Source organism: Calidris pugnax, unplaced genomic scaffold, assembly GCF_001431845.1.
Source record: "Calidris pugnax isolate Ruff unplaced genomic scaffold, ASM143184v1 scaffold27, whole genome shotgun sequence".
NCBI lineage: Eukaryota > Metazoa > Chordata > Aves > Charadriiformes > Scolopacidae > Calidris > Calidris pugnax.
This window is the reverse complement of record NW_015090893.1, coordinates 17,673,648-17,695,045: the sequence shown is the minus strand read 5'-3', so window position 1 is coordinate 17,695,045 and position 21,398 is coordinate 17,673,648. Positions and strand designations below refer to the sequence as shown.

Here is a 21,398-nt window from a genome sequence, read left to right as displayed (position 1 = left end):
TGCCAAATTCTGTTTCGCATTTCCTGTCATCTGAGCTTTTATGTATCTTCCAGTGCTTTAAGTCAACTTTTGTCTTGGAAGCAGAGACATACAAATTAATAGGTTCCAGTAAGCACCTCTGGAGCACAGAGAATGTTTTTACGATTTCTGCTGAAGGGGCCACTCTTCAAGCCCTCCTTGACACCACTCTCTAGGTCTCCAAGTGCTTCTCCAGGTAGGCATGTGTTGCTGCTTAAAGATCAACATGCCTTGAAAATTAAATGCTAGCTCTGAATAATGCTGCAAGTTGGGTCTGTGCAGTGCCCGAAGGAGCTGCAAATCAGCTGGTGATTGTTATTCATGTTATTTACTCATATTATCATCAAATCCAAAGAATTAACTTGGGTCAGTACTCCTATCATGCTAGGTGCATGTGAACGTAGAGAATGACCAAATATTCCAAAAATTACCTGGTGATTGTTATTCATGTTATTTACTCATCATTGAATCGAAAGAATTAACTTGGATCAGTACTCCCATCATGCTAAGTGCATGTGAACGTAGAGGATGACCAAATATTCCAAAAATTATTGGGGTCCTTGTGCCTACCTGACTTTGTGCCTTGGAAAATTTTCCTCTGCCCTGGTGGGAATGCACCCTTATCTAGCCCTCTCCACCGTGGAGTGGAAAAGCCCTCTGCTCATTTTTCCTCTACTTTTTTAGAGGGAAGTAAAGATAAAAAATGAGCTAAGGCACAGGTTAAGGGTCACCCTTATTGTCTTTCATGCTGGCATCTCCCGTGGTGGTTGGGATGTTGAGGTGGCTCGAGAACTTGGCATCACGAGGTTGTGCTGCCCTGAGTTGACACCATGAGGTCAGCACCGTCAGTGGTCGCTTGGCTTCCTCCCAGCCTGCAGCATCGCTTCCTCCTCCTGGGATGGCACGGCTTGTCTGAGGATGGCCTGCGGGCTCTTGCCTTGCCAAGCTGCCCTTGGAACAGTCATTTTCTTGGTTCCCCTTCCAGCTTCTCAACTCTTTCCTCTAAGTCAGAAATCTTTTTGAGGAGAGGCTGGAGTGAGTGATTTACATGGTGCCCTTTCACCATTGGGATCACCACTGGTTGGACTTTCAGGCCACGGTCCTAGTTTGGATCTTGCCAGCAGATCAGATGAATCCCTTGATGTTGCTTTCAATTTTTCTTGGATTTCTGATGGTACATGACTAGCAGGAAAATGTGGCAATTTTCCCTCTGGAAGGCGGGGTGTCTGCTGTCCTCTTCCCTGTGGGTTTGACCCGATGGGGCTGAGACAGACCCTGCTCCCATGCTTGTTCTGTGGAGACAGGGTGAGCTGGCCCATCGTCTCAAGCATGAGTATGTTGACTTTTTGCTATGATTTCTGTGTGTCTGAAAATGGATGTGTAGGTATACTAGAGTAAAAATGCTTCTTTATGCTAGGGTTACACTGGCAAGTGTTGGAAGAAGGTGTTTCTGCAGGTTTATGGTTAGTGGTTGTTTTCCCCTCCTTCTCCAGGTGAGGTCATGGGGGTATGAAGATGTGCCAAGAGCATGGGGTGTATGTACCTGTGTGTCCACTACGATGTCTTCTTTCCACCAATAGTTCCACCATTTGTTTTCTGGTGACTGAAGGCATGTTTCATGTCTCGTGTTGTAAACCTTGCTCTCTTGGGATGATCAGCTCCTCTGGTTGATGGCTTGGCTTTGTCTTTTCCAAGGGGGTTTATCCTTTGCTCTGTGCGGGCTTCTGAGTTAGCATATGCTCAGGGTGACAGCTTGGATGAATTCAGGCTCCTGTTCTGGAATAAACTGGTCCAGTGTGACTTGGAGCCTGAAACTCGTGTTGTAATTTTGGCTGACTGCTGGAGGTGACCACTTTAGAAGCATGTTTTACGAGTGGAAAGTAACGCACACGGTGGTTTCATGCTCAGAGGCTCTGTTCCCTCCTCCTGCTACATCTGGAGCAGAATGTCTGCAAGATCACATGGTCGTGAGTAACGTTAGGAAAAATGCAGAGCTCAGTTGCACCAGCGAATCCACAGCGTGGTTCTGCTGGGCTTCCAGATTCGGCCAAGAGCAGAGTTTGTCTCTGAGGACTTGAAAAAAAATTTGTGTTTGTGGTATAGATAGAGAACCTTAATCTATAGACTGTCTGCTGGAAGAAAAAAGAAATTATGTCCATTAAAAACAGGAAGTAATTTTAGTCATCTGTAAATGACTTGCTAATGCACCAGCTGCTCCACCTTACACTGAGTAGTAACAGAATTCACATATGGGAAATATTCCTTTGAAAAAAAAAATCATTTGCACAAAATACACACGAGATTCTGCTGTGCCTGAGGAATGTGACCATAACCATTACATTGAAAAGGGGCAGTCCTTTTGGCAGGATTAATCACTTATTTCTAAAAATACGTGCCAAAATGTGCTCTGCTCTGTAGAAGTGTGAACGGTTATTATGTAGTCTTTGTATCAGACAGGATTTATTTATTTTTACAACAATGCGTTGCGCTGTTGCTGAGTGCTCAACCAAAGCTTTTAATTGAGGTAATTCTGCACATTTGCGTAAGAGGTATGACCTTTTTCTTTTCTGAAACCAATAGCTTCTGTAGATGCTATTATTCAGAATACAATACGCTACAGAGAAACTTGTTCAAACATGTGAATTGCAGCATAAAATACTCAACAAACTACATACAGAATATTAACAGTGCGTGCATGTAGCGTGCATCCACGAGTACAATGTGTGTGTACAAAGTTGTCTGTCTTTTATGATCTTGAAGCATGGAAATGATCTATCACACACGACTCATCCCACTCTGTTTCTCCAGGATGTTTCCACAGTTTTGTCAGCAGTGATTTTGTGCTAAAAGGAATAAAATACATCACAGAAACAATTGTGTTTCCTTTACTGTAGGCCTGTTGGTGCCCTGTGCGTTCATGGAGTATTTGATACTCCTCCAGGTCTGCGTGTGCCTCGTTAGCAGCGTCTTCAAATGTCTTTTCCCTTGCTCCAGCCAAAATGTCAACAAAACGTAAAACTTCTAACAGCACCACAGACTCTACCCTCTCAGTTGGTGTGATCTATAACTGGAAAGAAACGGGAGCCAAATGCCAGTTCTCTGCCATCTGTTTTAGTTGATAAATGAAGAAACTTTGAGCTCAGCTCACCCCGGACTCAAGGTCCTGGCATTGTGCCTATTTAAGCCTGAGCAGTATCTTCACCCCAGTTCCTGTGTCGTTCTCCAGTTTGAGAGAGAGAAGATACACTGGGTTTTTGAGCGTTGCCCATGGGAGCAGTTGCTTTGCTCTTTGCTTACTTTGGTTTTTATTTTGCCCTCGGTACCTGTGGAAATGGTGGCTCACGCAGTGCTCGGTCTCGCTCTCCCCTTTTAGTAATTTCTAAACCTTTTAATCAGCTTCAGTCGTGTGTGCGGTGGGGAATGCGAGAGTCACGAGTGAGCTGAGTTTCTGTAACCTCGGGGAAGATTCTGCACGTGCTGTTGGGTGCCTCCTGGCCATCAGTAGCCGGAAGCTCTCAGTTGGCTACACCTTGGTGTGTTGTGCTTTCCAGTGGGCATCTCAGAAGAGACTTGGGGACAGAGTGTGGGCATATTGGAAGAAGACACCAGGCATGTGGCTTCACAGTTTGCTCAGGAAACAGCTGTAGCATGACCACAAGAAAGGCCAGTCCTGGACTACTGTGAATATCAAAAGCTCTGTTTGCTGAATTATTCTGCTTTCTAGCTAGTGCTAAAATATACACCATCTACTACGTACTCACGTTTCTCGTCTCACATGCATTCCTTGCACGGCTTTGTCCCAAAGAAAAAACAAGCCTCCAAAACCTGTGGACTCAGAACGTAGTTTGCCAAGTTTTGGGTAATTTAAGAAAGAGACCAGTAAGTCAGAAGGAAGCTCACGTGAGCAGTGAGCTGAGAAATGAACCATCAAACAGGAATGAGATTCTAGTTGGTGTTTTTTTGCCCCTCTGAAGACCTACCTGGAAAATGCTTTTACCATCTGAAGAGTAGCCTGAATGGTTTGTTTACTCCTTTTCATGAAAATTGATACCAGAATTAGTAGAAAAAATTTCAGATGTTAATGAAAACTAGGTACAAATGATAAGCTATGTGGTCGTGTATGCAGGGAACAGAGGCTCTTCTTCTTGGAAACTTGTTCTAGTTGACGTTATCTGAACATCTGAGAAGCTGAAGAAGAATTCTGCCAGAATTTTCTTATTCCTATAGGAAAAATAACAATTTAACAAAAAATTACCTCCTGAGACAGAGCTAAAGAAATGCTTCAAATGTTAGGACAGTGAATTGGCTTACGGTGCTAACCGTGTTTCTATTTAAAGGCAGCCCAAACTCTGACATATCACTTAAATAGTCAGACAGAAAAAGGTGGTTGGGTTTTTTTCAGACCTTAAACACATTTCAGCTGCTGTAAGTTACTGGAAATTACTCTACTTTCTTAGTAGAAAAGGAAATTGTTCTACTGACAGCAGGGAGGACTAAGAAGCTGTGAAAATGAGCATGTTGGTTTCTTAAATAAGTGTATTTTCTAGTCATACAAGAGATGCTAATCATGAACTCATGACCTCTTTTTTTTCCAAAACAGATATGATTTAAAAAAAACCAAAGCAACTTCAAATAAATTCTTACGAGACAGTAATAGAATTACATCTTTATTTAAACAGAAATGTTTATCAAACTTTCTTTTTCAGATAAGCAAAAATACCACTCTTGGATGAGACTGATTTAATTTACTTGCTTTATATTTTAATACTTTACCATGATAACTTATGCGTAGTTATCTTTAAATGAATTATTTTGGTTAGCCTGAAAGTGTATCTATTTTAAAATGCGTCATCAGATTTTCGATGGTAGAACACTCACAGAAGGGGTCAGTAGCTTCTGTTTGTGTGTTCCATAAGACTTTTTTTCTCACTTTGGGGTCAGGAGGTAAGAAACTGGGTATTAGGTTTTTTGTTTGTTTGAGTTTTGGTTTTGGGTTTTGTTTGGTTTGGTTTGGTTTGTTTTTTTTCCCCACCTGCATCTGGCACTTATTCATTTAAAAACCAATCTTTTCTATTAGAAACCATCAGGACAAATCAGTTAAATTACACTCAAGAGATGACATTAGTCCCCACCCACACTGGAGAAAAAACCATGCAAGGTAAAATAAAATTCACTAATGGCAATTGTTCTCATCTGTATGGATAGCGAAAACAGAAGAAAACAAAATGTACGGGGAACAGGGAGTTTGACAAGAGATTGCTTCTATATAAATTTTAAAAAGAGAAACTTAGAAAGGAAGGCAAATCTGGAATGGCTCAGCCCTATGAAGTGCTGAGCATCCTCAGCATAACTCAGGGGGGTTGGAGGCTCTCAGTGCTGGAAAAGAGACCCTAAGAGCAAGAAAGACCCTACTCTCAGATGTGTCTCCTATATATATGTGTGTGTGTCTGTATATATTTATTTATTTATTTTTCTTCAAAATATACCCAGGTGCCTTTGTTTGCTGTCATGGCTCAGTGTACGTGCTCCTGTGTAAATTTACAGTCATCAGAAGACCATAAAGCAAAATCCTACCTACCCTGTTCAGCAGAGTGCTTGATATTGTCTTGGTAGGAAGGTCTGTTGTGTTTCCCCAGCAGCGAGACAGATAAATTCAGTACATATGTACGGTGTGTAGACAGGCCTAAATAGTTTTAATATAATGCTGGGCAGCCTCCTTTGCTTCTTAGACCAGAACCGTAGTTCTAAAATTATTGGATTTAGGGGAGGTAGAAGTGCTGTATAAATACAAGCTAAGATATGAACAACAGATGAGATGGAGAGACTTTTGAAAATGGTAATCTTTATTTTCTTTCACCTTTTCTTGTCCCTGTGTTTATCAGTGCAGTGATTGTGGCCCCAGAGGGGCTGGAGACCGGGGCTGAGGTATCTGCTGATGGAGAGAAGGGGCCAGAGCTGGGAGATGGTCTGGCTCCACCTTCTGCACAGCAGCAGTAAAGCAGAGGGGAGAGGGGAGCAGTGGGCTTTTCTTTGGAAGCTACAAGATGAGCAATGACAGCTGCTAAGTACAAAAAACCAAAAATCGGGCTGGAAATGCTGGCTGTGAAGTGAGTGTAATGAGTATAAAGTGGTAGCATTTCGGAGTCGCTCTGTGTTGCGAAAGATATAAAGATGCATGTGCGAGTGTAGTTGGGAGCAGCTGGATGGTGCTGCTGTGATTTAATGTCTAGGTTTTAGGGGATTCTTTCTGCTTGGTGTTCCCTGAGCCTCGTGACGTTCTCCCTCCTCATCACTGTCCCGGCAGCTCGGGGCTCTGCTTTGGAAACCAGCATTTACACACATGTGCACACACCAGAGGAAGAAAAGGGTTAAAGCCCAGCTCACTTTCCCTTCCACTTTTCTGTTCTCTTCTTAGTTTTGTCCTGTCTGAGACCTGCTGCGCTGCCTCTCCCTTCTGAAGGTTTCCCCTGGGTGCTCTACCATCCCCTCCTCCTCCTCCTCCTCCTGCCACGAGCAGTGGGGTGCATCCTGTTTGGGGTTACTGCTGTGTCACTTCAAGTGACACGCGCCCGCAGGAGAAGGGGAAAGGGAAACGAAGAGCCAAAGCGAGGGATTCCTTTGCCAACAGCTCCTTTCAAAAGAAAAAAGAATCCAACAAAACAACCCAGTCCAAAATGTCCTGGTGGCATTGACAGCTCTTGCTGTCCAGCACGTGAGCTTTTCTTTCCTGTTGATGCAGCAGAATAAATAGCTTCGTGTGGTGCAGTTACTGGTTCGCAGCAGGACACCCGCAGCACTAGGCTTCTTCCAGTTCCTGCATCTCGTAGATGCTTGTGTGGATGGAGTGAATAGGGAGGGGGAAAAAAATGAGGCAAGAAAACACTTTTGAAGTCTTTTTTTTTGAAGCCAAGTCTGCCACTCCATAGGAATGAGAAGAAACAACAAATGGGGTTTTTTTTGGTCATGTTACACTGTGGTACGTGAAGTATAGAAGATGCAAGAGCTGATGCTGAGCTGGTGGGAGCTAGTTGGGACATGGCTCGTTCTGCTGCAACCCCAGGAGAAGTCCCTCTAGGAGTCAGGAGCTGCCCCAGCCACATCTGTTGGCAGCCTGTGTTGGCTGGGAGTGTCTGCAGCTCCATTCTCACCTAATCCATTACCGCCGGCAAAAAGGGGGTTTATTGACCATATGCTAAATATATATATATGTATCCTGATTAAGTACAACCTCTCCCAGTGGAACAATGTAGTTTTTATCAAGGGTTTCTGTTGATTCTGTGAGCTGTGGGGCAGAGCTGCTCTGGAGTGTGTGTTCCACCTCAGTCCCGTGATAAGGAAGGCGTGTGTTTGGAGTGAGTTTCAGTGCTGATACCCAGGAAGGGCACACTGAGCTGGACTTGTGGCTTCTGTATCACAGACCAAGGCTTCAACTGTACAAAAAGCCATGTGGGCACAGAGGGGCTACTTTCAGCTGATGCTCAGAGCTCGCATGTGTCTGGCTTGGGGAGTTTTCAGTAAAGACTTGACCAGTTCAGCTGTTCTGCAGTGGAAAATCCCTCTAGATGGATAGTTGTGTTGAAAAGCTTATTTTGTTTAATCGTCACAGGGCAATGGCTGGTCCTACACTGTGTTTTCTCTTCCTACCAGTCTTGGAAACCCAACATGGTGAGCACGTAGCAAGAGTTAAAAAAAATGAAGGGGACAGCAGAAAATGTGAAAGTACAGAGTTCAGACTGACGGTGAGCAAAGCACTTTATTGCAAACCCAGTAGAGCACTTGGTTAAGCTTGGCTTACAAGTTGGGGATCTCCTTTAAAATCAGAGGGACTACGAGCTGGTTGACAGCTAAAAGCATGTCTAAGTGCTCTGCTGCTTGGGGGAACCAAAGTATTCATGACCTCACAGTTCTGGAGCATTTGGCTGGTCCATTATCTGTCAGTCTGTATTTTTTTGCAGCCACTAAATGAAGTTGCATGCCCATGTGGCTTGTTCAGGCATCTGATTTTTATTTGTCCTCGTGCCCTTACGAGTTACATAAAAGCGAAGTCAAGCAATGCCTTTAGTGTCTGCTCTATATAGATCTACCTGAAATAGTTTCAGGTCACCTTTGCATGCTTAATTTGGAAAACAATCGAGCAGCATGACTCTTGCCGTGGAGAATTGAGCAGTCTGGGCTCCTCTCAGTAGTCTTGGGGCTCTTGCAATATCCACGCAAATCAAGATCTCAGCCCTTCTGCAAATTAAGTAGGGGCCCGTTCAACTTGTAGAGCCAGTAAGGGAGGGATGTGCAGTCCAGGGGTTGGAGCCAAGTTAGAAAAGTCTTCCCTCCTGAGAAGCAGCTGCAGGGTAGATTCAGTCCACCTAGGTATTCATTAACGTCGTTTGGCAGATGTGTGAAAGTGTTGCTAATTGTTTCTGATTCAGAGCCTGGCAGCAGGAAATGCGGTGACCATCCTGGTTAGCAGTTTGGAGGGTTAACTAAGTGGGTTGGTTAAAAGCTTCCAGGAGCAGGGCTGTCATGGTAACAGTTCTAGGTGGTTGAAGAATTGGGCCAAGCATCGCATCGGACTTCTGAAGGTGTTGGAGGATGCTTAGGTGGCAAGTGACACACACAGTGGTGTCACAGTGGTGCTGGTTCATGGGGAGCATCTATCATTAGCACTCCTGGGGTATTGGTAGAAATGAGCATCACGTATGGATGGGCCAGACTGGGGTCTCATTCCGTAGATATTAATTTGTTATACTTGTCTGTACAGTCCTTCTCTGTCTTTAGTTTGCAGTTGTTCCTGTGTAACTGAGACTTTTTTTTTTTTTGTGAAATCTGAGGGGTGAATAAGACTGAGTCAGCGCTCTGCTTAAGCCATGTGCTTTACTTTAAGTATGTAAGTAGTTTCATTGCTCCCAACGAAACCGCTCATGTGCTTAGCATTAGGCATGTGTTTTAAATAAGTTGCTGATCCAGAGTCTGATTTTTTTTTTTGAGTAAAATCTACACAAATGAGGAGGGTAAGACTACAAACACACAGTGTTTAAAATGCTACAAATCAAAGGTTTAAGGTAACAGTCTTAAGGGAAAAAAATGTTGTGGTATTTAATGCATTTTAGTGACACACTGAGCTTAAATGTCACCTTTGTTGGAAAAATGATCATCATCTGTTAATTTTATGTGCCTGTCTTTATAGATGACCTGGTAACATAACAAGCTAAAGTTCACTGTAGCCCTCTATGACACCAGGCTTTAGTCGGAAAGCAGCAGTTTGGGATTATCCCTACGTCAAACCTCAGTTGAACCGAGTACATTTAAATAATTGTCCGCCAGCTTTTCCTGTTACAAAGATACACAGTTTGTGAAATGGGTTTAACCATGTGCTGAAAATTTCTTTGATATTTTTAAAAGCCTGTTGCTATGGCAACCGGACCCCAGAACAGAAAAGCTTGTTGGTAATAAGAAGGCTAAGAAATTCTGTTAACGTTCAAGGAATAAAGCCATAGCAAAATAGCTTGTAGTCTGTTTTTTTTTTTTTTTTTTTCCCAAACCCCAGAAGGAAGCACGATATCCCAAAGCAGCTTGGACCTGGATCACCAGCTGGAAGGGCACACCCTGCTCGCAGGGCTCACCCTGTGAATGCTCACCCTGGTCTCTGCTCTTACAGCAGAGAATAATCCGGAGTTCACAAGCATCTTGCTCCAAAATCCTTGAGATATCTCCTTTTCTCTCCCTCCCCCCCAATGGAAAGGTTGAAGTGATTTGATGGTTTGGCTTATGGGCAAGGAAACACGAGTTTTGCTTCTCAGAACTGGATGTCCCCTTTGTGCTTTGCTAATACAGAAACTGGCAGAACAGGCATTACTTTTTCTTTGACGTTAGGGCTTGCAGCCCTGTTTCCTTGTGTCTCATGACTGAGTGAATCAACACCTAATTAAACAGTCACATGAGGGACAGAGTAAAACGCTGCTCAGGCACTGATGGTTGTGAATCTTGGGAGAGTAACTACTTACATCTGTCTTCCTCCTTCTCCAAGGAACCCTGAACAGCTGCAGCTTTGCTTTTTTTTTTTTGCTTTTTTAATTATTTTTTTTTTTCCAAGGGAAAAAAGATCACGTAGACCTCAGCTGAAGCACTGCTGTCTGTGCAGATAAATAAGACCTGGGGGGGAAAGAGAAGACTGGACAAAACCTTGAGAAATCAGAATTATTTGAGTTTGTGCAGGGGATGACTTAGCTGAAAGCTTGAAGCTGTTGTCCTTGAGCATTTGGTGCTCCTGGTAATTTAACTGAAAATGTGAATATTGGGCAAGGAAGTACAGTAAGCTCTTCAGAGTGGTCTGAGGGGATTCTTGGTGTGCTTTTTTTTTTTTGCTTTTTTAATTATTTTTTTTTTTCCAAGGGAAAAAAGATCACGTAGACCTCAGCTGAAGCACTGCTGTCTGTGCAGATAAATAAGACCTGGGGGGGAAAGAGAAGACTGGACAAAACCTTGAGAAATCAGAATTATTTGAGTTTGTGCAGGGGATGACTTAGCTGAAAGCTTGAAGCTGTTGTCCTTGAGCATTTGGTGCTCCTGGTAATTTAACTGAAAATGTGAATATTGGGCAAGGAAGTACAGTATAGTCTGCAGAGTGGTCTGAGGGGATTCTTGGTGTTTTTAACATTAGTTGTAATTCTTTCCCTGGCAGAGTGCTGCGAAGGGTCCATAACAATTCCTTTCCATCTCTGAGTGGCAAATACTTGTGTGGAGATTTATTGGGCTCTCAATTATCACTCAGTCACAAGTGCAGCCACCTTAATCAATTACAGGATGTGGCCAGCAGCCAAGGAATGCTCAAATCCCCGCGCTGCCTGCTCGCGCTCTATGACTTTCACCACCAAGGCAATATTTTTTCCCCTTATAAAACTCACGAAACAAGTATTACAGGATGTTTTAATCGGCGTGAGCAGATGGCTGCCTCCACCCTGACCCGGCGGTGGGCTCCCCAGTAGTACTGGGGACTCACTGGGCTGTGAGGGGGTCTGTAGTGGGTGGTTGGAGTGCCCTCATGGAGGTAGGGGTTGGTTTGGGTGCTCCATGGTGCAGTGTCTCCAGGCTGAAGATATCCACCAGGGGTCATCCTGGCCTGCCTGCTGCAAGGCCCGGGGGGGTTTCGGGGTGTGCTCAGCCCAGGAGAAAGCAGGGTCCCCCCCCCTGCCTCCTGGACCCTGGGCATCCCCCAGCCCCACTCGCCCACATTGGCACAGCTCATGGGTTAAAGAGCATGACACACAAAAAAATGCAGCTATTTACATGCTAGTCTTTAAAAAGTGATTTATTTCTTGGTATATCTATCTGATTTAAAAAAAAAAAAAAGATGCTTATTTAGATGTGTTTACTCAGTGTTGGTGCAGAAATCACATGGCATGTCAGGCATAGCTCGAGTGCACTAGAAATTTGTTTATGCACCTTCCAACTTTTTTTTTTTTCCTAATGTATCTCCTGAAGTAATGTGTTGAGAATCTCAGTTTTCACTTGTGCAAAAGGAAGCAAACTGGCATAGTCCTTACAGTTGCTGGGAAGAGCATGAAAATGAAAGCCTTTAAGACTCTGTAAGCTGAAGGTAAATACAGGAAATTCAGTGTTTGTCTATTAAAAAATGAAAATGTCGGGATTCCTCAAACAATGTGCTCTTGTTACATCAGGAGTCATTGAAGAGTTTATTATAAATATTAGAATTGATAGTACCAGTGGAGCTACAGTGATGCCTCTAAGATGTCGTCATTTTCATGGCAACAGAGTTCTTGCAGTCAACCTTGGCTCTAATAGATCTTATTTTCTCTTCATTGTGTTACTACCTGTGATGACCAAAACAAAAAACAGCAATTCACCACTACGTTACCTAAACACTAAGCTTTGCAGTTGATACATCTAAGCCTGTGAGGCTTCTCTCTGTTCTGATTGGCACTGTGCGATGGTCGCTTTCTTATTGTATTAAAAACTCTCAACAGTGGGAGCTCAGATGTAACGAAGATGCTGGTCTTCACAGGTCAAGTTCCCTTTATTGTCTCCTGGAAACTCTCCTGTATCAGGCAAAGACAGATGCTGTGTGTCACTGAGTGTCATACTGTCACTCACATTTAGAAGAGGGGATGGAAAACAGAAGTTAGTTTTATGTGTGGATTTAAGGATTGAAGAATCTATCTAGACATCTCCAGAATTATTCAACATAGAGGGGGGGGGAAAAGACTTCCCCTGAGAAGCCTCCTCTGCTACACTAGGTAATTCTGTGTGACTTCAGAAAATTCTTTATTTCTTCCAACTGCTTATGTCCAGCAAAAGCAATTTGTATTGGAACTTTTTTCTTCCCAACTTTTCATTAAACACCCACAATAATGAACTATTTACACTTTACTTTTTTTAATAGCTACAGCAAAAGATTATTCTGCTCTGCACACCCGAGAGTGCACAATAAAATAACTGTTTAGCAGGGGGAAAATGCCCTGTTGTCTTGCGGTACCAGTTGGTATTATGGAGGTTTGTTCGGTGTCTTATTTATAGTAGATTGCACTTGGAAATGTGATACAAAACAAACACCAATGTTCCAGTAGCTTGACCATGCATCAGATTTTTACAGTTATGATAAAAGATGCTTAAAATAAAAATGACTCGAAAAATGACAACGGTGAAGGGACAGTCAATCTGCTGAGGTCTCAGCATCCGCCTTCTTAAAAAAAGATAATGTTCCACGTCGCACCCTCCAGGAATGCTCCCAGATCTGTATTTGTGCTGATGCTCCTTTACACCGCCCGTAGAGACAGTTTATTCCAGTCATGAGACCTCCTCTTGCTGCTCCTGAGAATCCTGTGTGTGGAGAGTTTATAAACTTTGCTTCTCTGTTGATCTTTTTTTTTTTTTTTTTTTTTTTTTTTTTGTTTTTGTACTGCATAAGAAAAGCCCTATTTTTTCAGTCTTTAAAGATCTGGTTTCCTTTAAAGAAAATGAGGCCTAGGTATGAATGACCTGCAGACTGCACTGATCTTTCTCATCGTTTTGGCTCTTGCTGACCTTTGGCTGGGCTTGTGTTTGTGCGTGCAGGTATGTGTGTGTGTGCTCCAGTTGGAGACGGAGGGTTTGTGCTTTAGTCCTGTCCACTCTTCCTCTCCAGCAGGGAGGAATTCAGTGGAGATTTTTCTTTTTTTTTTTTTTTTTTCAGGGCTACAAGAATGCACAGAAAGCACATTTTTTAAAAATAATCTAGCTCAGTGGTAATCCTACTAAGGCAAGTATTTTGTGGAGAAATGGTATCCAAGTATTTCTAGTCAGATTTCAAATAAAATCCTAATTGGCTGTCTTTTTGTCTGTGGCTTCCAGCTCCTACCTTTGTGCATTATGAAGCAATAACCATTTCTTGGCCAGTAAGCATACTGGTGCTTTGTTGTGTGTGTTTACATGTGTGAGGGAAGCCTTCTTTCAGGAGAAAGACTAAAAAAACTCATTAAGGCAGTGGAGAACAAAAATGAATTATTTCATTACTTTTTTAGCTTGTGGTTAGAGCAAACTGTTGTCTCCTTGATTTAAAATTGGATGTACACCTAGAGGATGGTGTGTGTTTAATCAAAAGACCTGAACGTGGGAATGGTGTGGGAATGGTGACAGTGTGTTTGAACCAACACCAAGTATCTGAAGTCCTTCCTCAAGTGATAAATACTCACTGATCTGGCTAAAGCACTGTTTATTCTCTCTGTGCTTTGAGTCCGTCTCTATTTGAAGAGAAATTCCTTCCAATATTTTTCCTGGTCAGTTGTTGGATGGAGGCTGGCTCCGCTTTCAAAGCATTTGCCTTTAATACGCATCAGGTTACCCTGAGGTAAAATGGAAACCTTAGATGTTACTCCTGTAAATAAATGTTTACATAATACATTGGACTGAACTTCTCACCATTGCATGTCTAAGAAAAAAAAAGGTCACTTTTGACATCAGTAACCTTTAGAGAGCGATGCCTTTGCCACACAGGTAAAGAAAGTTACTGTGCGTAGCACATTCCTTTCACTGGATCCAGAAGGTAGGAGAGGTCAAATGTTACTGCTTACAGCTCCCAAGGCTTGGTATTTTAAGGTTTAAAGGGAAGGTTTGGTTTTAAGGCATGGGCCCTGTAAACAGCACCTGCCCAGTTTTGCTCATGTGAGTAATTCCATTGAATTCCCCGCCTCTAGCCAGGTATGAAAAGCTGAGTCTGTAACGTGGGTCTGTGGGGGGTCAGGGCTGCAGCTCTTCATTTCTAAATGAGACATTTCTTATAAAACGTTCATGGTCACAAAAGATAGTGGGTCTGGATTTGGAACCAAGTAAGTATCTATCTCTTAGTTTTACTGCGGTTGTGTCAAAACATTTGCCCAGCACCAAACATAAAATTATTACCTACCTATAAGTCAGCAGCAAAACTGCTGTTGTGACAATAGATGAAGGATTTCTCCCTGGACTTCATCCAGCAGATGTGTAGCTGAAGAGGGAGCTTGGTGTTCTCTGGTGGAGTCCATCCTGGGGGGCAAGACATCATCCAGGTGCGTTGGGATTGTTGGGTCTTGGGAGCAGAGCCTGTGAACAAGTCCCATCAGCTCACCCCCTCCAAGATATGGGGGGATCATTGGGAGACCTGACCTCTGTGTTGTGGGATGCAAGGGAACAGGAGATCCTGGTCATAAATGGATTTTTGCTGCCTTTGTTTTTGAAATACGGGCAAAACCTGCAGGTTTTCAGACACTAAAAAAAAAAAATTAAGTGGGAGCTATGATGCTGCAGTCTCCTGCCTTTATATATTTCTTGATCTTTGTCCAAAGATAATACAGAATTAATAGTATGAGTGATTAGCTCCACATGTGGCTGTGACAATTCTTGATGGCTTTTAATGTGCGCTGGTTCCTTCCTCGCTTCCCTGTCCATCTTGCTGGCTCCTCCCCCCCAATTTAGAGGGGGGAAAAAAAAAAAAAAAAGTAGTTCTTTAAATAGCAAGCTCTTTGCTTTTGTGATGTACCGGGCAGCCTTCCTGGCATGGCCCGGGTTACCACAAGAGCAATCAGGAAACCTTGTTTCTCAGGTTGGTCAGGATTTTGTTGTGGGCATTATTTCACATAGTGCATTTTATATATATATTTTTTTTATTTTTTTTTTTTTGGCCACCGAAAAAACCCTATATATCACCATCCAGTCATCTTGCATGTCCCCGATGCTCCACTTGTAATATTAATGAGCCCTTTCCAGGACATACAGTGCTTTCTTTGTTCTTATAGGAGCTGCTGGGGAGGGGGAGCGGGTGATGGAGGGAGTGGGGCTGGGGACACGGCGGGGGGACACAGCCCTGGCCATGCCAGGGTGGGCAGCGAGCACCGCTGCCTGCAGGCACCTCTCCCCAACACCCGCAGGAAGGAGACCCCAACCTCATTAAACCTTGAAGGGTCTGTGTTTTGAGGGTGCCAGGGTGGGCACGGGGCTGGATGGCGGCTCCAGGTGGCGGGCGCTGACAGCTGGGTCACATGATGGCTGTCATTGCTGGCTCTGCCACCCCTCGGCCTCCGCCACAGCCAGCCCCTGGCTTCCAGGAATGTAAAGGCTTGGGGGGGGACAGGCTGGAAGGAGGCCACCTTGCTTTGCTCCCTCCCCACCTCCAGCCCCTGTTTCTCCTTGTCCGAGCAGGCTGAATTCCCCAGGGTGGCGGTTCCCGGAGGTGCAGGACCGGCGGCCGCAGTTGCCAGGGGACTTGGGTCATGAGACTCAACTCCGACCGCGTTCCGCTGGAGGAGGAGGAGGAGGAGGAGGAGGATAGATGGGACTGACATGTACGCTCCGGTGGCTGCCAGAGCAGCGCTCGGCTTCCCCATGAATTAGATCGATCCCCTCTGCAGCCCTACACTGGAAGAGAGAGAGAGAGAGGAGAGAGAGGAGCGGGGGACGACGGGCGGTATTTCCTCCAGCAGAATTCCCGGGTTGTGCAGGAGAATGGAGGGGCAGGATTGGGGTTATGAAACCCCAGGGCAGCTCCAAGGCAGCCTGGTGCAAACGCCTGTCTTGCGCTTCAGCGAACTGCTTTCCTTAAGGTGGTTTTTGTGATCCCGTTGCTAGGATTAAGCCTTTTTTTTTTTTTTCGCGTTGCAGCATGGAGAGTCTTTTGTTTGAGTTAAATTCAGACCTCTTGATATGTCACCTGACAGTCTTGTGGTTTTGGATGAATATGGCTCATTGCTATTATTAACCTGAGTTGGCAGCCGGGCACAACAGGAGTTTATAGGGATTTTGAAAAGTGGAACTGCTCGGGGGACAAAGATGCTTCCCAGGTACGGTCGCTGCACAGTTCTTGAGATCATTTTCATGATTTGAAAGCTTAATATTTCCACTGTGATCAAAGTATTTCTCTGCCAGAAATGTGAAGCTTTATTTATGATTCTTACAGTCGTGTGTTAAATGGCACTAATGTACTTTTTTTTTTTCCTTGATTTGGTTCTATCTGTTACAATTTTGCGAAGGGAAGCGCAGTCTGCTTTAATAATGTAAAACCTTGTGTTCGGTGCTAGTGAATTTAACTGAAAGGAACTGTGTCTTCTTTGTGTGTGGCTTTTTTTATTAAAACAGGTATTTCAAAAGAGCACAGAGCTTGTGTGTGTGTGCGCATGTATGTGCACATGTTTGCATGTGTGTATGTGCTTAAATCAGCTAAAAGCTGAACAGGTACTTTCTGAAAGGACATACGCGAAGTAGTGCCCAAAATATTCTATGAAATTACTAATACTAATTTCAAATTCTGAAGCTGTGTGAATTGCAAAGTTGCTCCACATGCTGCACGTCTTTGACAAAACCTTCCATCCTACTTATTTTCAGTATCACACTCCAGATCATGATTAATGTGTTGACTAGACTGCACCTAACCTGTGTATATTGTCTTTTTGCTTGTGGAAAGGCATCTGGCTCATGTGTTGGATTTTTAGAGTATAAATTAGCTACCTTAATGAGAGCCAAGTGACTTGGTAGAAGGGAGAAAAAAAAATGAAAATAAACTAAAGTCAGCTTCATATACAGTTCAAGAATTGGACAGAGCCAAGGATCTTGGAACTTGGACAATTGAAGTTTAGGTCCAAGTTTATTATACTGAGTGCGAAATATCTGGCTGGCGGAGTGTGTGCCTGGTGTACAATATGTGCTTAGTATAAGCAGCACAAGTTTCCTGGAGCTCAAGTAGTGCAGCTATTCAAGGTGAGGCTTGCTAAGCTGGTCACTGAATGAGACACATTTATAGATGTAGCATGGAGCTGACCTTACTGTGGTGCCTGTGGCCATGTCATCCTCCTTCAAGAAATGAGCAAGGGAAGGCTTGGATTTTTTTTTTTTAAACAAACATTATTTCCTTGCCATTTCCTGATTGATTGTCCCTGAGATGATCCACCAGCTATCAGTTCTTCCAAGCTACCCAGGGAACAGGTCCTTTGAATTTTGCGAAACCCCAACTGAGGTCAAAGTGACAAAGGGCAGTGTCACCCCAAGTGCTGGGTAAACTCCTTCACAGTCAATCATCGTGGAGTCCCTGTGTGGCCTTGGGCAAGTCACAAACGCTGGTTTTTCTCTGCAGAATCAGCAGGCGTTTGCCACAACAGTCACACAACCCTGCAGTGACCTCGACTCTTGTAAAGTCAATTATCTTGCAAAATATTTTCTAAGTATAGGCCCCGTGGTTTCTCTACTTCAGGGATCTTCTTCCTCCTTGCAGCCTTATGGCTGTGTTATGTCACCAGCATTTAAATGGGATCTCGCACTGAAAATGCCAACGTGGCAAATCAGCGATGCAGACTGGATCATCCTTATCACAGGAATTCCGATAAAGTTCTTTGGCGCCTCAGGTGTTATTATTAAAAAATAATTAACCTACCCATGCCTCTTTACAAAAGCTCTGCTAATGGTTGATCTTCCAAAGCTGGAAGCATCATTAACATGCCGTATTGCTCTTTTCATTATTTCCAAATTAGTTGTGCTCTTTCAGAAAGGTGTCTTTGTACAATAATGGTCAAATATACTCAACTTTTGTTGTATCTTCTCAAAGCCAAAAGAGAAAAAATCCAATAACGGATAATAGAAATGTGCAGAGGAATTTCGGTGGGAAAAGGGAATCCCTTGTTGGAAAAAGCATCTCCATCAGGGGTGAGAGGTGTGTGATACGATGGTTGGACTGGGCAAGGACCATTTGCCGCCGCCTTCTGTTCATCTTCCCCGTAACAAAGCAGGATCCTAAATACTACTAGGTTTACACGTGAGCGTACTTCGATGTGCGTGTACGTGGAGTCAACATGCATTTGAAAAACCCTAATGCCCCCAGAGGAACCGTCTCACGCAGGATCCTAAATACTACTAGGTTTACACGCGCAGATGAGTGTACTTCGGTGTGTGTGTACATAGAGTCAACATGCATTTGAAAAACCCCAATGCCCCCAGTGGAACTGTCTCATATTTACAATGTAAGCTCTTCAAAAGAGGGACAGTCTCTTTGCCTAGCACTTGTGTAGAAGTTAGCTGGGTCCAAGCACCGCCGTAAGAACAAGAGGATTGTCTGCAGGAGTTGGAGATGAGCCCTGGGGATCCCTGGACCTCTGTTCTCCTGCTCAACAGCAGTAAAGCAAGATGTTTCCTCCCGTGCGGAGGGCATGGGGCGAGGTAGACCTGATGCCTGCTCTGCCCTGGCTCTCGCTGTCAGCCTTTTAAAAAGGTGCTAACATGAAAACCACGCAGAACAGATAAGCTAGCATAAACTATAAATATCATTTGCGTAGATGCATTTAAAAATAGTTGGAAGTGATTCATCACCAGGCAGTTTTTATAACTATGGGTAACATGATGTAGGAAAACAATAGTTTGACTGATCGTTTCAACTTACTTTTTCAGTGATTAGTCATGTGCTGGTTTTGAGCAAACTGTTTTACAGTTCCTACCTGCTTAGTATCTCCATCAGTTTGCTTCAACTGCTTTTCTTTAAGACTTGTAAAATGGCTGTGTTAATTATTAAAAAGTAATTGAGTACTACCTAAGCTGTGTTAGTATAAAATTGTTTTAAAAGTCAAGTCTCAGGCAGGAGGAAAAACAGTATTAAAGTAAGCCCTTAATGGAATGAAGAAGTGCTGTTTGTGGTGTAGTGGAAACAAGGAGGAAGGAACATACTCACTTTCAATTACAGGGGAAAAGATTGTATTTTAACTGGCAGAGTGATAACAAAGGATTTCTGTGTCTGTCGTTTCATCCATTAAAGCTTGCAGAGAGTGTCCTAACACCAGTTGAAATCCAGTTACCTCTTGCTAAGAAATACCTATGGCAACAATAAACTCCAGGAGTTAGATACAGGAGAAAATCCCTCCTTGGAGAGAGTCTGGAGTTGGGGATTGCCATGCAATTCGCAGTAGGGATATCAGGAAGCCTGTAATGGGTCTGTAAGTGTAAACTACAAATATTACTCCTGGTGGTTGAATGTGAAAAAAGCAGCAAAACAAAACAAGTGAAAGAGCAAGAAGAGCTGAACAATAGTAAGACTTAAGTGTGAACATGCATTAAAATATAATTTTTCAAGCCCTGATTTCATTATAATTACTTTCTAATAATTTAATCACTATTCACATGGAAGTTTGCCTTTCTGTCCCAAATAATTCCTTTCCCTGTGTGCTTTCTACCTGCCTTAGCATCTCTGCAGGGGGTTGGACCAGATGACCTCCAGGGGTCCCTTCCAACCTCAACCCCTCTGTGAGCTCTGGTTTGATGTGATTTGTTTCTGAAGTCTCCCACACAGCATTTACACATCGATGATTTCTACCCCATTCTATTCATATCAGTATTTCTGAACATCTTATTCTAGAGGAATTGCTATTTGTGTAGTGGAAATCACCACAGGACTGGTGTCCTGCTCAGAAATAATTTGTTTTTCACCATTTCTTCTCTTGCTGAATGTGTCAACTCCCAGCACTAACTCTGTGGCAAAGTCGCAAACGCTTCTGCCGGTGAAAAGATTGTTGAGGTTTTCTTGCTGGTGGTTTTTTCTGTTTGTTTGTTTGTTCTAGGTTTGTTTTTGTTTGTATTTCTTTAAATATAATCAGTTTCAAGGAAATATCAAAGAGTGGTAGATAGGTCAGGCAGGAAAAAGTCCTCATTAAGAGAACCGTCATTTCCAGAAGAGCGTGGGAGCTGGAGACTCACCTTTCATTAACGTCGCTACAACACTTGATTCTACATCTCCTGGTTGGCCCGTAAGAATCTCAAGAAAACATCAGTTAAATGTCAAAGTTAGTTTCCATTTATAAACAGAACTAATTATATTCAGAAGATCTAGGTCAGTTTTCATCCGGCTGAAGAGCAGCGCGGGAGTATTGCCCTCTTACATTTGTTTTGAGAACGTGCCCTGCCCATTGCACCCAGGAATTTGTCTGTTTTGGGGTTAATCTATCCAGATATCAAGCTTAACGGGACTTTAAAGCTGCTGACAGCAACAGCACAGCTATTCCTGCTGTCCTGCTTCCTCCAGAAAAATGTGCTTGGCTGGGAGGTGGGGGGGGCGAGCCGGGGGTGCCCGTCTGCCTCTGTTTACTGTCTGTCTAAACGAACTTTCCCCCAGCTCTCTTCAAAGTTTCTTCTGGTCTGGGAAGTGGCCCTGCTATTGCCAGGGAATGTTTTTGCAAGGCTGAAATGTGCTTAAGGACTCTATTATGTAACGGAGATAACGCTTATTGGGAATTATCACAAATTACGACGGGGAATATCTACCGAACGCTCATCTAGAGAAAGTTAAAATGTCATGTGAAGAAGCTGAGAAGTAAACAAGCTCTTGTTACCTTGATCAAATATGTTTCCGAATACAGCAAGGGTTTTATATTTAGCTTTCTCTCCTCTTAGTGTGTAATCTGCTCTTGGAGCTTTTTATAAGTAGACTTTCCTGAGATCTGGAACAGCTACTGCCCTTCTTTGCCAGTAATTTCAAAGTCAAATATCAGAAGTACTAGGTAATGGAAGACACGCTTTTGTCTGAGTGTGAAGGAAATTCAAACGCGTTGCAAGGGTGGAGCAGGCGATAGCACCTTTTTGGCAAGCCATTTGCTGTTATTGTCACATACTGTTTCTTTATAAGAACCACAGTGGCCTGTCTGGAAACAAAGCGAGTTTGCAAACTTCCATTGATTTCGCTTAAATATTAGGAGATCATGGAATCCATCACGGAGTCAATCTGTGATTCTGTGGATTTTGTTTTCTTGCATTTTCTGAAATGCAGGATGGAGATAATGAGCAGAGCCCCCGGTAACAGTAAGCTCTGCTCTGAGTTTCTCCCCATGCTTGGGTTCTGGTACAGGATTTGCTCCTTTTGGTGTCTGCTCTTGGAGTGGCATGTCCCTCTGTGGACA

General features: G+C 43.5%; 1 protein-coding gene across 3 annotated transcripts in view; it reads left to right on the top strand.

Annotated features, from left to right (window-relative positions):
- The window catches only part of LOC106891433 (folliculin-interacting protein 1), a 70,292-nt gene that overhangs the window by 7,001 nt on the left and 41,893 nt on the right, over positions 1-21,398 (top strand). The window contains exon 1 of one of the 3 annotated variants that reach the window (XM_014947947.1): positions 15,572-16,316. The exons of the other annotated variants lie outside the window; for them this stretch is intronic. Within the exon in view, the coding sequence (XP_014803433.1) occupies positions 16,306-16,316 (11 nt within the window). The 5' untranslated portion in view covers positions 15,572-16,305. Of the gene's footprint in view, positions 1-15,571; positions 16,317-21,398 lie in introns of those variants that run through there. 3 annotated transcript variants of the gene reach the window in all.